Source organism: Pristiophorus japonicus, chromosome X (assembly GCF_044704955.1).
Source record: "Pristiophorus japonicus isolate sPriJap1 chromosome X, sPriJap1.hap1, whole genome shotgun sequence".
Classification (NCBI taxonomy): Eukaryota; Metazoa; Chordata; class Chondrichthyes; family Pristiophoridae; genus Pristiophorus; species Pristiophorus japonicus.
Window position 1 is genome coordinate 37,462,636 of NC_092010.1, and position 17,267 is coordinate 37,479,902.

At 48.9% G+C, this 17,267-nt stretch overlaps 1 protein-coding gene across 1 annotated transcript in view; it reads right to left on the minus strand.

Annotated features, from left to right (window-relative positions):
• Positions 1 to 14,061, minus strand: part of LOC139240892 (arf-GAP with GTPase, ANK repeat and PH domain-containing protein 1-like) — a 232,672-nt gene extending 218,611 nt beyond the window's left edge. Inside the window, exon 1 of the mRNA XM_070869397.1 lies at positions 13,899 to 14,061. Within this exon, the coding sequence (XP_070725498.1) occupies positions 13,899 to 14,061 (163 nt within the window). The remainder of the gene's footprint in view (positions 1 to 13,898) is intronic.
• Between the last annotated feature and the right edge of the window lie 3,206 nt (positions 14,062 to 17,267).

Here is a 17,267-nt window from a genome sequence, read left to right on the forward strand (position 1 = left end):
AACAGTGAGACTGACAATGGGCTGGATTTTCAGTTGTCTGACGCCTCAGTTAGCGGCCAGAGGGGGCGTTAATGGGAGCGTAAGAGGTTACCGACCGGGGGCGCAGACCAGTAGCGCCCGGCTGCCGACGAACCGGACATATTCCTGGTGCAACACCTACTCTTGCACCCCGGTCGGTAAATTCAGTGCGGCCGCCTCATTGAGTGCCCGCCGAGAACAACATCTGGAAGAATAGTGGGTGCAGGCTTGCAGAGTCGTCAACTGGCGGCTACTTAAAGGGATGAGGAAGCGCTTCCCTCGGAGGTCACAGTCAGTGCAACGTTTACACACAGCACGGTGTGTGAGCCTCCCAGTTTGCAGCGGCAGACAGACAGAACAGGTTGCAAACAAGTGATTTTGAACATTTTAATGGGTGCATTACTATGCCACGCCTTTAAGACTCGGCTGTTGCCGGGATCTGACTCGGAGTTCGGCGCATACGCAATGGGTCCGCCAAATGTACCGAGCAATCTTTTGTTATCGCTCCCCCAGCTCTGGTGTGCAACGGCTGATTTAGCGGCCGTCAGCTCCTCGCCCAATTTGGACGAATCTCTGGGCGGAGGACGCAGACCTTTTCAAAGCGATAAAATTACTGCTCTGCCCAGGTTACCACCCCAAATGAGATGCGACTGAATTTCCACCCCATTGTCTTTTGCAAGTTAGAACAGGTGAGCCAGCGACTGCACAGAAAAGTTCAAAAACCACTGGGGGCGGGGGGGGGGAGCGGGGGGCGAGCGGGGGGCGGGGGTGGGGAACACATAGAAACATAGAAACTAGGTGCAGGAGTAGCCTGCACCGCCATTCAATATGATCATGACTGATCATGCAACTTCAGTACCCCACTCCTGCTTTCTCTCCATACCCCTTGATCCCTTTAGCCATAAGGGCCACATCTAACTCCCTTTTGAATATATCTAACGAACTGGCCTCAACATCTTTCTGTGGCAGGGAATTCAACAGGTTCACAACTCTGAGTGAAAAAGTTTCTCCTCATCTCGGACCTAAATGGCCTACCCCTTACCCTCAGACTGTGACCCCTGGTTCTGGACTTCCCCGACATCGGGAACATTCTTCCTGCATCTAATCTGTCCACTCCTGTCAGAATTTTATATGTTTCCATGAGATCCCCTCTCATTCTAGTAAATTCCAGTGAATATAAGCCTAATCTTTCTTCATATATGTCAGTCCTGCCATCCCGGGAATCAGTCTGGTGAACCTTCGCTGCACTCCCTCAATAGCAAGAACGTCCTTCCTCAGATTAGGAGACCAAAACTGCACACAATATTCAACATTGTCACTTAAGCTGCCCAGTGGGAATGGAGTGGGTTTGGGCTTTGCAACCTGCTCCATTTTACTCTCCATTGACTTCAGTAAGAAAATAAAAAAGGTATAAATATGCATATCGGCACCGGTTTGTGTACAGTTCCCTGCAGAGTGACAGAGGAAGGGAGTACGTCACCAGCCCATTTTCATTTGCTAATTGTGTGTGTGGGTGGCAAGAGGGGTTGAAGGAGGAGGAAGAGAGAGATAAAAATGGGAGACACAGTCAGATAGCTGGACTGACATTCAAGACTGAAGGCTGGGTCTTCTGCGAGACTCTCCAGGTCAGTTATCTCCAGTTACAGGCCCTTCCCAAGGCCTGCAGAGAGCCTGGGTTGTGACAGCAACTGACTGTTGTATACAGTGCTGTTGTCATAACAACATTTCTCCTTTTTCAAACAGTAATAGCCCATATGTAACGAAAGCTAAAAAAAACCACACAAATATTTCTTTGTTCTTGGCCAAGAGGTGGAGTCTCTGTATTAGCTGTTTTTTTTGGATTGATTCAGTTGCCAGGGTTTTCAGGAACAGTCTGTTACTCGAGATCGAGATCGAGATCCTGTTCGTGCAGAATTTGAGTTTCCATTTGAATGCACACATGCCACGCGCAAAGACAGAAAGACTTGCATTTATATAGCGCCTTTCATCAGCTCAGGACGTCCCAAAACGCTTTACAGCCAATGAAATACTGTTGAAGTGTAATCACTGTTGTAAGGTGGGAAACGCGGCAGCCAATTTGCGCACAGCAAGCTCCCACAAACAGCAATGAGATAACAAGCAGATAAACGGTTTAGTTCTGTGCCTCCGTTGTGATGTTCTCAGCGGTTATCGGGTCCAATGGCAGTGTCAGCGAAAGCTCTGGAACAGCAGTGAAACGGAGGACAGCTGTTCCCGGATCACAAAACGGCGTGTCCCAGTGCAGCCGGGCAAAGGTAAGGGATTTGGAACCTGGTGAGCAGGTCCCTTGTTAAAATGGCAGCGCCATTTTCTCCAGTTTTTATTTGTTCAGGGTCGACTAAATTCCTGGAAACGCTAGGAACCGCATGTGACAAACTCGCTGGAAAAATGGCCGGAGCGACACCAGACTCTGTGACCGACGGCTGGGGCTTTGGTGAAGCATTTGCAAAGAGCACCGCCTCTGTTTTACAGGCTCGGTGGTGTCTTGCAAGATGGGTTTTTTCCTAGCTGCCGCACCCCGCCCCACAGAGATGTTGCTGAGCAACTCGGACTCTACATGAACTGGAACCATCTTTGTTTTCTATCGAATTTCTGCTATCGCTGGGAGGTCAGATCGCCAAGGCTTCAGAGGCATGGACTATGTACAGCAGGCACCTCAAAACACTGGAGAAGTACCAGCAATGCTGCCTCCGCAAGATTCTGCAAATCCATTAGCAGGATAGGCGCACCAACGCCAGTGTTCTCGCTCAGGGCAACATCCCCAGCATCGAAGCATTGATCACACTCAATCAGCTTCGCTGGACGGGCCACATCATCCACATGCCCGATACTAGACTCCCGAAACTAGCGCTCTACTCAGAGCTCCGACACGGCAAGCGAGCCCCAGGAGCGCAGAGAAAACGCTTCAAGGACACCGTCAAAGCCTCCTTGAAAAAGTGCAACATCCCCACCGACACCTGGGACCTGGCCCAAGACCGCTTGAAGTGGAGGAGAAGCATCCGGGAAGGCCCCGAACACCTAGAGTCTCTTTGCCGGGAGCACCCAGAAGCCAAGTACAAACAGTGGAAGGAGCTTCCGGCAAACCAAGCCCTCCACCCAGCCGTCCCTTCAACCACCATCTGCCCCACCTGTGACAGAGACTGTCGATCCCACATTGGTCTAATCAGTCACCCGAGAACTCATTTTAGTGTGCAAGCAAGTCATCCTCGACTCGAGGGACTGCCCTAAGAAGAGAGAAGGAGATCACCATGGTGCTACACTCTGGGCCTGTGCTCCTCTGTCTCCGATCCTCTGGCACAGCGAATGAATGAAACAGTTTGAACCGAGCGAGTTCAGGAACCTTTTCCGCTGCCTTTTTTCATTATTGAGATACCAAGGTGAAGGGCTTTCTCCCCCCGCTCTTCCACCAGTCTCTCTCCCTGTCCCTCTCCTGAATAGAGTGAGTCTGTGCTTGGGGTTGCTTGCACCCTCCAATCCAGCCAAAGCTGCCATTATTCTGTGGTGTTGTCACCAAGCTCCTGCTCGGAGGTTTGAAAGAGTAAAAGACAGTGGCTCAGCTGGTTAATTCAGTGAGTAACACCAGAACAGAATAAATAGGAGCTGGAGTCGGCCATTCGGCCCCTCGAGCCTGCTCCATCATTCAACAAGATCATGGATGATCTTCTACCTCAACTCCACTTTCCCACATTATCCCTATAATCCCTTAATTCCCTTTAAAGGCTGTTTTCTGCTGGGTGCCTTTAAAGATTTTGTTAGACACAACCTGCCATGAGGAGAACAGGTAAAAAAAAAATCAACCCCCACTTTTGACGCTAATCACACCCGCATTTTGGACGTAAAATATAAATTTTCAAAATAGGTAAATGTGCATTTAAGGGGTAGCTAGTTAAGCCCATGAGGGAAAAAGGAATTTGCTGATAAGGTGAGATGGCGTAGGGTGGGAAGAGGCTGGTGTGGAGCATAAACACCGGCACAGACCCGTGGGGCCAAATGGCCTGTTTCTGTGCTGTACATTCCATGTAATATTACACATACCCGTTGGCTTATGAATGGCACTGTCTGAGGTCTGTTGCCTACGCGATACTGTTCATCAATTGTTAAAAAAAAATCCTATGACGAAACAAGTGCTATTTCATTGGTCAGGGCACATTTTGCAGGAATTAACAGAAGAAACAGAGGAAACAGGAGCAGGAGACGGCCATCTGGCCCTTCGAGCCTGCTCCGCCATTCACCAAAACCACGGCTAATCATCTTCCTCAACTCCACCTTCCCGCACTATCCCCATATCCTTTAGTTCCCAAAAATGTATCGATTTCTGTCTTGAGTATAATCAACGACTGAGCCTCCACAGCTTTCTGGGGTAGAGAATTCCAGAGATTCACAAGCTTTTGAGGGAAGAAATCTTTCCTCATCTCAGTTCTAAATGGCCGACCCCTTATTCTGAGACGGTGACCCTGTGCTCGAGATGCCCCAGCCCAGGGAAAGATCTCAGCATTAACCCTGTCAAGCCCTGTAAGAATTAATATGTTTCAATTAGATCACCTCTCATTCTTCTAAACTCCAGGGAATATAGGCTTAGTCTACTCAATGTCTCCTCATTGGACAATCCCCCCAATCCAGGAATCAGTCTAGCGAACCTTTGTTGCACTCCCTCTAAGGCAAGTATGTCTTTCCTCCAGGTGTGACCTCACCACGGCCCTGTATAATTGTAGTAAGACATCTTTACTCTTATACTCTAATCCCTTTGTAACAAAAGCTAACATACCATTTGCTTTCCTAATTGCTTGCTGTACCTGCCTGTTAACTTTTAGTGATTCGTGTACAAGGACACCCAGGTCCCTCTGAATGTAAACATTTCCCAGTCCCTCACCATTCAACAAATATTCTACTTTTTTTGTTTTTCCTACCAAAGTGGATAACTTCACACTTCCCCACATTGTATTCCAGTTGCCATGTTCTTGCCCACTCATTCAACCTGTCTATATTGCTCTGCAGCCTCTTTGCGTCCCCCTCACAGCTTACTTTGTATCATCAGCAAACTTGGATACGTAACACTCAGTCCCTTCATCTAAGTCATTAATATAGAGGTGATACATCCTATCACCTCACGGGAGGCAAGAGGAGGCAATATAGGGGCTGTAGCAATGACAGGCCTCAGGCAATGGATGCAGACTCTGATTCCACACATAGCGAGTCCGATTATGAATTACATCAATCAATACTTAAGAGACTTAGAAAATACTGTGCTAAAAAAAACACACATGCACCCTGATGAGAGCTTAGAAAATGTCATATTCCTTCAACCGATTATTCATTCCACCGCCCCTGCCTCAGCTCATCTACTGCTGAAGCCCTCACCCATGCCTTTGTTACCTCTAGACTGGACTATTCCAACGCACTCCTGGCTGGCCTCCCGTATTCTACCCTACGTAAACTAGAAGTAATCCGAAACTCGGCTGCCCTGTGTCCTAACTCGCACCGAGTCCCACTCACCCATCACCCCCTGTGCTCACTGCCCCGTGTCCTAACTCGCACCCAGTCCCGCTCACCCATCACCCCCTGTGCTCACTGCCCCGTGTCCTAACTCGCACCAAGTCCCGCTCACCCATCACCCCCTGTGCTCACTGACCTACATTGGCTCCCGGTTAAGCAACGCCTCGATTTCAAAATTCTCATCCTTGTTTACAAATCCCTCCATGGCCTCGCCCCCCCTCCCTATCTCTAATCTCCTCCAGCCCCACAACCTCCTGTCCCCCAGATGTCTGCGCTCCTCTAATTCTGCCCTTTTACGCATTCCTGATTATAATCGCTCAACCATTGGCCTTCTGTTGCCTGGGCCCCAAGCTCTGGAATTCCCTCCCTAAACCTCTCTGCCTCTCTATCCTCCTTAAAACCTACCTCTTTGACCAAAGGTTTGGTCACCTGCCCTAATTTCTCCTTACATGGCTCGATGTCAAATTGTGTGTTTCATAACACTCCTGTGAAGCGCCTTGGGACATTTCACTGTGTCAAAGGCGCTATATAAATACAAGTTGTTGTTGTCAATTGGCAGTGAGCAGTCAGTGCAGGGGACGCCATTGTAACTGGTCACCGTGCCATTTTACTAATGACACACAGTCAGTCAAGGCCTGGCTTCCTCCATCACTTCATTACCTTAACCACCGTTAACATTTCCCCTGTTAAACACACAGGATATGAAATGACTGCTGCCACGAAGCACTTTCGGAATGAGTTTCCCCCCCCTTGCAGATTTCAAAACCCGCACGTTTAGTCAGAAAAGGTCTTACCTGCTGAGTGGAATTGAAGAAGTGGCTGCCCGTTTCTGAATTCACAGAAGGCCCAATTTATAAAAAAACAAACACGGCAGCACTGGTTGGAGCCTCACACACGATGCCAAGGAGTAACAGAATATGGTTTAGTGCCTGTGACTTGGCATCTAGTCGGTTACTGACTATCCCTGACACAGAGCCCCCAAGCAGAGGTAGAAGCCATCTTGAATGTCTTCCTTCATTCTCTACCTTAGGAAGGCAGCATATAGGGGCCATGTTGTGCAGACAGGGGTCAATCAACAAAATGGAATAAATATCACCCTGAGCAAAGAACACCATAAAAAAAAAAGACTTGCATTTCTATAGCGCCTTTCATGACCACCGGGCGTCTCAAAGTGCTTCACAGCCAATGAAGGACTTTTTGAAGTGTAGTCGCTGTTGTAATGTCGGAAACGCAGCAGCCAATTTGCGCACAGCAAGCTCCCAGAAACAACAATGGAATAGTGACCAGATAATCTGTTTTTGTTATGTTGATTGAGAGATCTGCTACAACTGTACAGGGTATTGGTGAGGCCACACCTGGAGTACTGCGTACAGTTTTGGTCTCCATATTTAAGGAAGGATATACTTGCATTGGAGGCTGTTCAGAGAAGGTTCACTAGGTTGATTCCGGAGACGAGGGGATTGACTTATGAGGAAAGGTTGAGTAGGTTGGGCCTATACTCATTGGAGTTCAGAAGAATGAGAGGTGATCTTATCGAAACATAAGATAATGAGGGGGCTCGACTGAGTGGATGCAGAGAGGATATTTCCACTCGGGGGAAACTAAAACTAGGGAACATAGTCTCAGAATAAGGGGCCACCCATTTAAAACTGAGATGAGAAGGAATTTATTCTCCGAGGGTTGTAAATCTGTGGAATTCTCTGCTCCAGAGAGCTGTGGAGGCTGGGTCATTGAATATATTTAAGGCTGAGATAGACAAATTTTTGAGCAATAAGGGAATAAAGGGTTATGGGGAGCGGGCAGGGAAGTGGAGCTGAGTCCATGATCAGGTCAGCCGTGATCTTATTGAATGGAGGAGAGGCTCGAGGGGCCAAATGGCCTACTCCTGCTCCTATTTCTTATGTTATGTTCTTATAAATATTGGCCAGGACACCAGGGATAACTCCCCTGCTCTTCTTCGAAATAGTGCCGTGGAATCTTTTATGTCCACCTGAGAGAGCAGACAGGACCTCTGTTTAATGTCTCATCTGAAAGACAGCACCTCTGACAGTGCAGTGCTCCCTCAGCACTGCACTGGAGTGTCAGCCAAGATTTCTCTCTCCTAAGTGACACCTGCTAATGAACTGCACAGATCAGTGAAAATACAAGGTTAGATTTCACCGATTTCCCCTCAACTTATTGCATTATACAACAATATTTGCTTTTGCTTTTTGTTAAATTGTTACCCGGTGTGGTACAGAGTTACATGGGCTAAGGCAGCCATGGCTTTGATTAGCCAGTCTTAACTGAGGCGACAGTTTGAGGGAGGCGTTGACCTTGGCCTCAGTATTGCTGGGATGGTGGAAGAGTGGAGGAGGGAAAGGCAAAGGTTCCCGCTGCTATCCACTGACCCTTGTTGGTAGTGTGCATTCGTGGACGTTGGGGAGAAAGATTTTCGTCTGCATACTGTCGAAGTTGGAAACACCGCTTTAAAGAACTACACACAGCAAGCAGAGAATATCTATCTCTGTCCCCCAGCAGAGGATGAGACCAGGCCCAGCCAAAATAGCGGGTACAGTACCATAGTGGTTAAGTCACTGGACTCGCAACCCAGAGACCTGGACTAATGATTCAAATCCCACCACGGCAGCTGGGGAATTTAAATTCAATTAATAAATAAATCTGGAATAAAAAGCTAGTATCAGTAATGGTGACCATGAAACTGCCGGATTGTTGTAAAAACCCATCCGGTTCACTAATGTCCTTTAGGGAAGGAAATCTGCTGCCCTTACCTGGTCTGGCCTATCTGTGACTCCAGACCCACAACAATGTGGTTGACTCTTAACTGCCCTCTGAAATGGCGGCTCACCATCTCCTTCTCGAGGGCAGTTAGGGACGGGCAATAAATGCTGGCGACACCCACATCCCAGGAACAAATAAATGTAAAAAGAATAATGGCTACCATGGTCAAACAGTGTACCTGCATACAATGCCCAGGTTCACATATAGAAAATGGCACCTTGGGTGAGAGAGCAGATCCTCCTCTCAATGTCAGGAGAGAACGGGGAAGGGGAGAGAATTAGAAAGTGCAAAAAAAGACACTGAACAGAGTACAAGAAACACTGGCGTGTGTCAGTGAGAATGTCGCCACTCAGTACAAGATACAAGTTGTCTAGGCAAACACACAGCGGATGGGTACACGCACATAAAACCACCCAACTTTGGACTGATGCCAGAATTAGACAAGAAAATAACACGTGGATTAAATATTTACAAGAGATGGGCTTCTGAGGGAGAACATGATTCACATCTAGTGGCACAAGCTGGCAAAAGCTTACAGAGTTGGTCTCCTTTAGTGATAAATCCAAGACATTATTCTGTTCAGTCTTTTGGAAAATATTGTTTTTTTCCATTCTCCCTTCTGATTAAACCCATCTTTCAAAAAAGGCCTGTGGACCACAAAACCATGCAGTTTGAATTTCAACCTTCTGTTGTACTTCCTCCCCCCGCCCACTTTCCACATCCGCAGTCTACCCTATTCGTAACAATTTGCATTTTAACTGTGTCTTGATTACTTTTATTGGGATGTACCCTAAAATCTGATGTATACGTTGCAGCAGTGTGAAAACTGCACCCGTGATATTTAAGCTGCTCAGTGAGGGATCTCCAAAACCCAGATTGAGACTTCCTGAGGCCCTTGATACAGAGAACGTTTAGGGTTCCTCCGCAAACTACTCTGCCATCCCCCCTGCTGACAATATTTCGCGTCAGCGGTTGTATGCAGATTTTCAGTGTTATGAGTTTTTTTGGGGGGGGGCATATTTGCACAGGGTCCTTTGTGGGAGCCTTATATTTGACTGGGGTCTAATAAGTCCGTGTGTTAATCCGCCCCTGCCAAAACCCTTGCACAAAACACCTGGAAAGACGTGACTATCACAGCCATCAGAAACAATACATTTCACCTCAAGTACTTATCTGGTAAAGGTGTTGACTGCTTGCTAAGGTACGGTTCCACAGGTGGCGGCTACAAGTCACCCTTCTTTATGCGTTGGCCAGAGAAAGTGTGTCGGCAGGCTGAATGGCAGACATCAGAGTTGAGCCCACTCTTATCCAGCATCCACACACACACACGAACATCTTCCAACAGCAATCACTGAGTATTGATCAGGAGGAAGGACACTAATGGATTTTTATTATTTTTTTTACACCTCCTTAGTCCCGAGACACCGAGGCTGATTTAAACAGCCCTAAGCCTGTCCAGAAAGAGATCAACATAGACCAGGGATGAAAGCTAGAACCCAAAGTAGTCAGCCATGGCTCAGTGGACAGCACTCTCACCTCTGAGTCAGAAGGTCGAGGGTTCAAGTCCCACTCCAGGGACTTGAGCACAAAAATCTAGGCTGACACTGCAGTGCTGAGGGAGCGCCACACTGTCAGAGGGGCATTCGGACGAGACGTTAAACCGAGGCTCCGTCTGCTCTCTCAGGTAGATGTAAATGGTCCCATGACACTATATTTATCCCGCAATCAACATCACTAATAACAGAATATCTGGTCATTATCACATTGCTGTGTGTGGGAGCTTGCTGTGAGCAAATTGGCTGCCGTGTTTCCTACATTACAACAGTGACCACACTTCAAAAGTACTTCATTGGCTGTGAAACGCTTTGGGACGTCCTAGGTTGTGAAAGGCGCTATAGAAATGCAAGTCTGTCTTTTAGTCGATATGGGTAAGTCTCACGTTGAAAAGTGCACTTACTAATGGATCCATCAGGGGAGCTTTTTTCCCCTGAATATCCACACCATTATTCTCCCTTTTTTTTCCAGTTGCTCACCAGGAAATTATCATCCGCCTTTCATCAACTCTAAAACACAAGTTAAAAGAAAACATTCATAGCTCAGGATAAAGCTACAACTGGGAACTACTCTCTTTTTTTTGTTCAATGTGGAAGGTTGGTTTGTGCTAATCAAACCGGAGGATGCCACAACTGGTGAATGGAGCACGTCAAGTTTGGTGATCCAGGGATAAGAGCACCCCAGCGAGATCAGAGCTCCAGCCTCGGAGTACTGGGCTGACATCCAGTGGGGTACTCGCACCCAATGAGAGTGAAGTGGCCTCCGTACCCCCGACACCGACACCCATCGTATCGAGCCAGGCATCCTAGCAGGGGGTTGGGAGTCAGGCCAATGACCGATCTATAGATAAAGGGTTTTTGTTATGGAAACAACCCTGTATTTAGCCATCTGCTGAATGTAAAGCAGTGGAAGAAATGGGTCACCTCCCGTGCTGCGAGGCACAGAGGAAAATGAAGTGTCAACAGCAAGCACTCCCAAGTATAACATGCAGTGCAGAGTAAAGCTACCGCAACTTCTCATTGGAGGAATTTCGTTGTGATGATTGGAAAGGTGGTTGGTCCTGCCAGTTTATTCTCCCTGCCCACACCCTCTTGACATGGAGCGATCTTCCAATTGCCAGTTCCGAAATTCAACCTCAATCTTCCCTTTTCCCAGAGCGGGCCTGATGGTAGAGCAATAGTTTTCCGTTGACAGTTCCTAAATTCGAATCCCTTGGACCCGCTATTCATTTGTGAACACGGCCCGTGCGTACCAGAAGGCCGTCTGACAACAGAGGACATCACGGGCAAGCCCTGTTCCGGTCCTCACCCCGCTGCACCTCCGGTTGGGTCACTGGATGGCGATCAGGAGCAGGAAATCCTGGCAGACTTTCCATTTTCTAACACTGTGGCAAAATATGGACACTGGTCAGAAGGGCAGCGGTAGTTCAGCTGAGTTAGCACAGACCAGGGATTGAAGATGGCACCTCATACCTTCCTGGCCTGTATTGCTCAGAGACTTGAAGCACTTCCTCAGGTGTGGTACAGAACGGTAGCAGGTGTCAGGAGGGTCGCAGCAGCAGTGCAAGGCGAATGTTGGCCTGTTTTATTTTTTCCACTGATAGTTTCATCCTTTATTGTGAACGTGAGTACTGTGTATAATGAGCAAGTGTGACCTTAGCTCCTTTAATGAGACTCCAGAGTGCAGGTACCGCGTGGGTGGCCTGCTTGTATGCTGGGATCCCTTGGGACTCCAACAGGTAGGCCCTCTGGTGGTAGTGTAATACAGGTTACAAGGGGTTAAATACATAATATCCACTTTGGGCATAATGGCAGCGGGGCACAACTGAAGCCCCATATAAGCAAGGAAAGGCCTGCAGGATGTTCTTTATGTTGAGTGGAGCATGCAAAGAATGGCAGTATGGAGGGTGCACAGACACAGGCCTCAATGTGGTCACTTACACTGTCAGTTTGTTTGGAGACAGGTTTTGAATGTAGTGATTTCATAGAAAGAGCTCATTTCCCCATCAATGTCTTGCTGACAAGTTTGGAATTGAGAAATCAAGATCTAGGACACTGAATTCTTTACCCCAGAGGACTGTGGATGCCGAGTCGTTGACTATATTCAAGACAGAGATTGATAGATTTTTGGACTCTCGGGGAATCCAGGATTATGGGGATTGGGCGGGAAAGTGGAGTTGAGGTAGAAGATCAGCCATAATCTTATTGAATGGCGGAGCAGGCTCGAGGGGCCGAATGCTAATTCTCATGTTCTTATACTGTTTTTTAAAAAACGTTGATGTAAGCGGGTAGTGCCAAGTAACCCCCCCCGCCATTCTTGTTCTATCACAGCTCTGCCCTCCCCGAAAGCAGTTCAGCCCTTGCTGGGGTTGAAGCTTTGCGACACCACTTCCTCCCTCAGTGATTTTACACTCCCTTCTAAATGTCAAACTGTAAAACGCAAATTGTAACATTTCCCAATATCTACTGTATGCATGAATCCAGAATTATAGAACTGATCTGTGCAGCAAATAAGATTGGTCATTGAACAGCTTGGACCCTCCACACTGTCTAAAATAGGAGCAGCTATTTTTCCAGTCAAGACGTTTTCCTGACCTGGTATTTATTGAACTTTATGATCTTAATTACTTGGCAAATGAAAGGGACCCTGCCCCCATTACATGGATGAACCCGAGGAACATTTCGGATCACGTCATGTGGCCCTTTTTTGGTTGTGGCATATTTAACAGAATGGGGAGTTCACCCAGTGTCATGGCCAATATTCCTCCCCCAACCAGTATCAAAAACAGATTCACTGGCAATTGATCTCCTTGTTGATTGTGGGAACCTTACTGCGGGCAAAATGGCTGTCACAATTGGTGACTATACCTCAAAAAGCAATGTAATGTACGTAAGACACGGAGATAGTAGAGATGTCCAGCCGGTCAATGCGAAACTAAATGAGATGCAGATCCCGTTTTATGGAGTTTCTATTGGCGGAGCAGCCCCGAGGAAATTCACCCCCTCCGTCTCAATCCCAACTTCTCAACATACCCAATCTTTTCTTCCAAAATCTCATCACTTAAAGCAACTCACGCTACAACATTTGCTTGAATTGACTTCCTGTCCTGATAACTTATTCCCTCTATCTATTACCCGGTGTGGAATTATTTTGCCTGTGACTTTTAAAAAGATAGCTGACACGAAATTAGCGAGTTCAGAACTTGAGGTGAATCCCCGTAGGAGATGTGGCAAAAGTCCAATCATCTCGGGTAATAAACAAAGATCCGACTTTAGAAAAAGCAGAACCGCCAAAACATTCAATGAAAGAGTGCAACATTCAATTTCCAAAGCATATTAAAACAACCTTCAGACACAAAACCCACTCTTTAGTGGGAATCACGGGCTGTGGAGTTCAATGATGTGGTCGGATTCAAGTGTAGCTCAGGGAGTGGGTGGGTAAATACATAAACAAACACAAAACACTCCTGGAGACACACGCAGGTATAAGCAAAATAAGACATTGTATAAACAAACAGGTTATTTACAACACGCGGGCACCCTGGAACCAACTCCTGGATCTTGTTGGGGCTTTTTTTTTGTGAAACAGAAAGTGGTGTCGGCCAATGTAACAATTGCATTGGTTCACATTGCTGATAAGCAGCCTCATAGCGACAAGTGGCACCTGTCCGGCAAGCCATCTTTGCATACAGAGGGGCCATTCGCAAAGTGCGTTGAGTCGCCGCCGTGGTCACTGCAATAAAAGTGACATTTTACACGTCAGATTGCAGGGCTCCGTGAGGTCGGTGAAACCCGCGGGAACAGCTGTTCCAAGGCGGCGGCGGCGGCGGCAGTGGAAGAGATTTGAGAAACTTTGCCAGTTCGCTGTGCATTTGGCGGGGCAGCGCGACTTTTTCCGAGGGCGGAGAATTCCGTTCAAAGCGGTGTGTTAAAAGTAAGAGGGTTTTCAAGATTTGGAGCTCGCAGTGTGTGTGTGAGTGAGTGAGTGAGAGAGAGAGTTCTCGGAGAGAATCCCGGGGCGATGCACCTGCTTACCTTCAATGCGTGTAACAAATTCCTGGATGCTGTTCCGCAGCGAGGGGTCGGGGACACGGCGCAGCAACTTGTAGACGTTGTAAACACTGGGTTGCACGCCCTCAAACCTCTGGATTTCGCCACGGATGGCCATGGACTGGGTCAACTGCTTTTGCGAATTCATCTTCTCGCCCTATGATGTGCCACCCTGTGCGTTGTACTTGTCCCTGCAGGGACGCAGATATCCCCCATACTGTTGTTGCAAAAACCCTTTCCCTCACCACCCCCACCCCCAAAATAAAATAATAAAAGTTCGAACGCGAGTGACTTTTAAAGAAACAAATCCTGTTGTACTTCTTCCCGCGGCTGCAATGTTGTACTGGGCTCGCACCTCGTGCACACAGCACTTCCGCAACTCACAACCTGTGTCAGTTTCACTACCTGATACTGACATTCGCTCCACTGACGTCAGCGTGTTGGCTCGGTACAAAGTTTGCCGATGGTGCAGCGAGGCAGAAAGTTTGATTTGCCCTCCAACGGCTCAAGCCTCGGAAAAGATGCAGAATTTGAACAGATCGCCCGCAAAAAGTCGAGCCACAGCTGCTCCAGCCCCGCAACACACACACACACAGTGCTGGCGGCGACTCATTTTATTCACAAATTATGCGCCTGCCAATCTTGCCATCATCCACAATATTTACTTGGACGGTGCTTGATGGCGTTGACACATTCATTTGGAACTTGAAGTTCAGTTAAAGTATGCAGGCGCCTACCACACGAGAGGGAGGAGGGAGGGGAGGGGAGGGAGGGGTGGAGGGGTGGGGTGGTGGAGGGAGGGAGGGATGGGGTGGTGGAGGGAGGGAGGGATGGGGTGGTGAAGGGAGGGAGGGATGGGGTGGTGGAGGGAGGGAGGGATGGGGTGGTGGAGGGAGGGAGGGATGGGGTGGTGAAGGGAGGGAGGGATGGGGTGGTGGAGGGAGGGAGGGATGGGGTGGGGTGGTGTAGGGAGGGAGGGGTGGGGTGGTGGGGAGAGGGAAGATGGGGTGGTAGGGAAGGGAGGGGTGGGGTGGGGAGAGAGAGGGGTGGGGTGGGGAGAGGGAGGGAGGGAGGGGTGGGGAGAGGAAGGGGTGGGGAGAGGGAGGGTGGGGAGAGGGAGTGGTGAAGGGGTAGGGAGAGGGAGGGAGGGAGGGGTGGTGAGGGCTAGGGAGGGAGGGGAGGGGTGGGGTGGTGGGGAGAGGGAGGGAGGGGTGGGGAGAGGGAGGGAGGGGTGGTGAGGGCGAGGGAGGGAGGGGTGGGGAGAGAGAGGGAGGGGTGGGGTGGGGAGGAGAGGGAGGGAGGGGTAGGGTGGTAGGGAGAGGGAGGGAGGGGTGGTGGGGAGAGGGAGAGGGAGGGGAGGGGTGGTGGGGAGAGGGAGGGTGGGGTGGTGGGGAGAGGTAGGGAGGGTGGGGTAGGGGAGAGAGGGAGGGGTGGGGTGGGGGGGAGAGGGAGGGTGGGGTGGGGGGAAAGAGGGGAGGGTGGGGTGGGGGGAGAGGGAAGGGTGGGGTGGGGGGAGTGGGGGCAGATGGAGGGAGGGGTGGGGTGGGGGGAGAGGGAGGGCGGGCTTTGTGGAGAGGGAGAGTGGGGGTTGGGGAGTGATGATGAGGGAAACGAGGGGGTGAGGGGGTGAGGGGAAAGAGGAGGGAGAGAGTGGGGAGAGAGAGAGGAGTGGAGGAGGGAGGCAAACGAGATGATAAGATTTCTGTCCCTCTTGCATCTAACATGTGTCCATCACACTCCAAAGTGTCACCCTTTATTCCAGAGGGATAGAAAGACAATCATTTTACATTGTGTGTTTCTGACTTGGGGCCGGAAACATACAGGCAACCACCATTCCCAGCTGTGCCTATTTGGACCGCTTCCCCGCAGCGAGAATCCTGAGCAGTGACTTTAATGGCATAGACCTGATTAACAGTTAAACATCGTGTTCCAACCCACCATCTACCCATGAGCAACACCACAGGAGATCTGCTAGTGCTAATAACAATATGCCATGCTATTTTCCTTTGGGTTGTGGATACTTTCTTTAGTTGGAGGTTAAGTCAGTGGCAGCAGCACTGGAAAGTTTGAAAAGCACCTGCTACCAGTGAAGGCAGCTTTCTGGTACTTCACCCATTCCTCAAGTGTAAGTTTGATCAGTGAGTGGCTCAACAGTGGGGCCGGGGTGGGGGGAGCGCATCTCAGCCAATCCCAATCTTGCTCTGTATGGCTCAGTACCATACCAGCTGGTACAGTTATTCCCCCTCAAACAGCAGGGGAGCACCAGACTAAATGTTTAAAAATTGCACAAAAGAAAGAAGGAACATGCATTTATATAGCGCTTTTCATGACCTCAGGACGTCCCAAAGCACTTTAAATCTAATGAAATACTTTTTGAAATGTAGTCACTGTTATAAATTGGAAATGTGGCAGCCAATTTGCGCACAGCAAGCTCCCACAAAAACAATTAAATAATGACCAGATCATTTGTTTTGTTGGTGATTTTGGTTGAGGGTTAAATGTTGGCCAGGACACCGGCGAAAACTTTCCTGCTCTTAATATAGTGCCCGTGGGATCTTTCATGTTCCCGAGAGAGCAGACGGGATCTTGGTTTAACGTCTCATCCGAAAGACGGTACCACCGGCAGTGCAGCACTCCCTCAGTATCGCACTGGGAGTGTCGGCCTGCATTATGTGTTGAAGTCCCTGGAGTGGGACTCAAACCCACAACCTTCTGACTCATAGGTAAGATTGCTACCTGTAGTGTCCTTACACACTACTATAAATTCACACGAGGCACATTCTGCAGACAAGGTCACTCTGTGACCTGAACCTTTATTCACAGGACCAAGAAGTGATGACCCCCCCCTTTATATACCTGGATGACCAGGTGAGGAGTGTCTCCCACAAGTTCACCCTCTGTGGTCAAGGTGTGCATTTCTTAGGTGTATACAGTATGCAGTGTTGTTATGAAGGTCACAGTTACATGAAGGTTACATACATGACATCACCTCCCCCCCAACATCTTTTGGGGTCAAAGATTAAGTCTTTCAGGCGGTCGACGCTCTCTCGTGGAGCGCCGCAGTTGGGGCTCTGGTTGTTGAGCCTTGGCATGCGTCTTTGTCACCTGTGGTAATTCTGGCCTGTCCGGGCTGGCTGCAGGGACTGTGCATGCTGCTGAATGTTCTTGTTGCTCGTTCACTGGCGGTGGTGTGGGCAACATCTCTTCCTCAGGTTCCTCAGTGTCCATGCTGAACCTTTTTTTTACTTGGTCCAGATGCTTGCAGCATATCTGTCCATTGTTAAGTCTGACCACTATGACCCTATTCCCCTCTTTGCCAATTACAGTACCCTCAAGCCACTTGGGCCCCAAAGC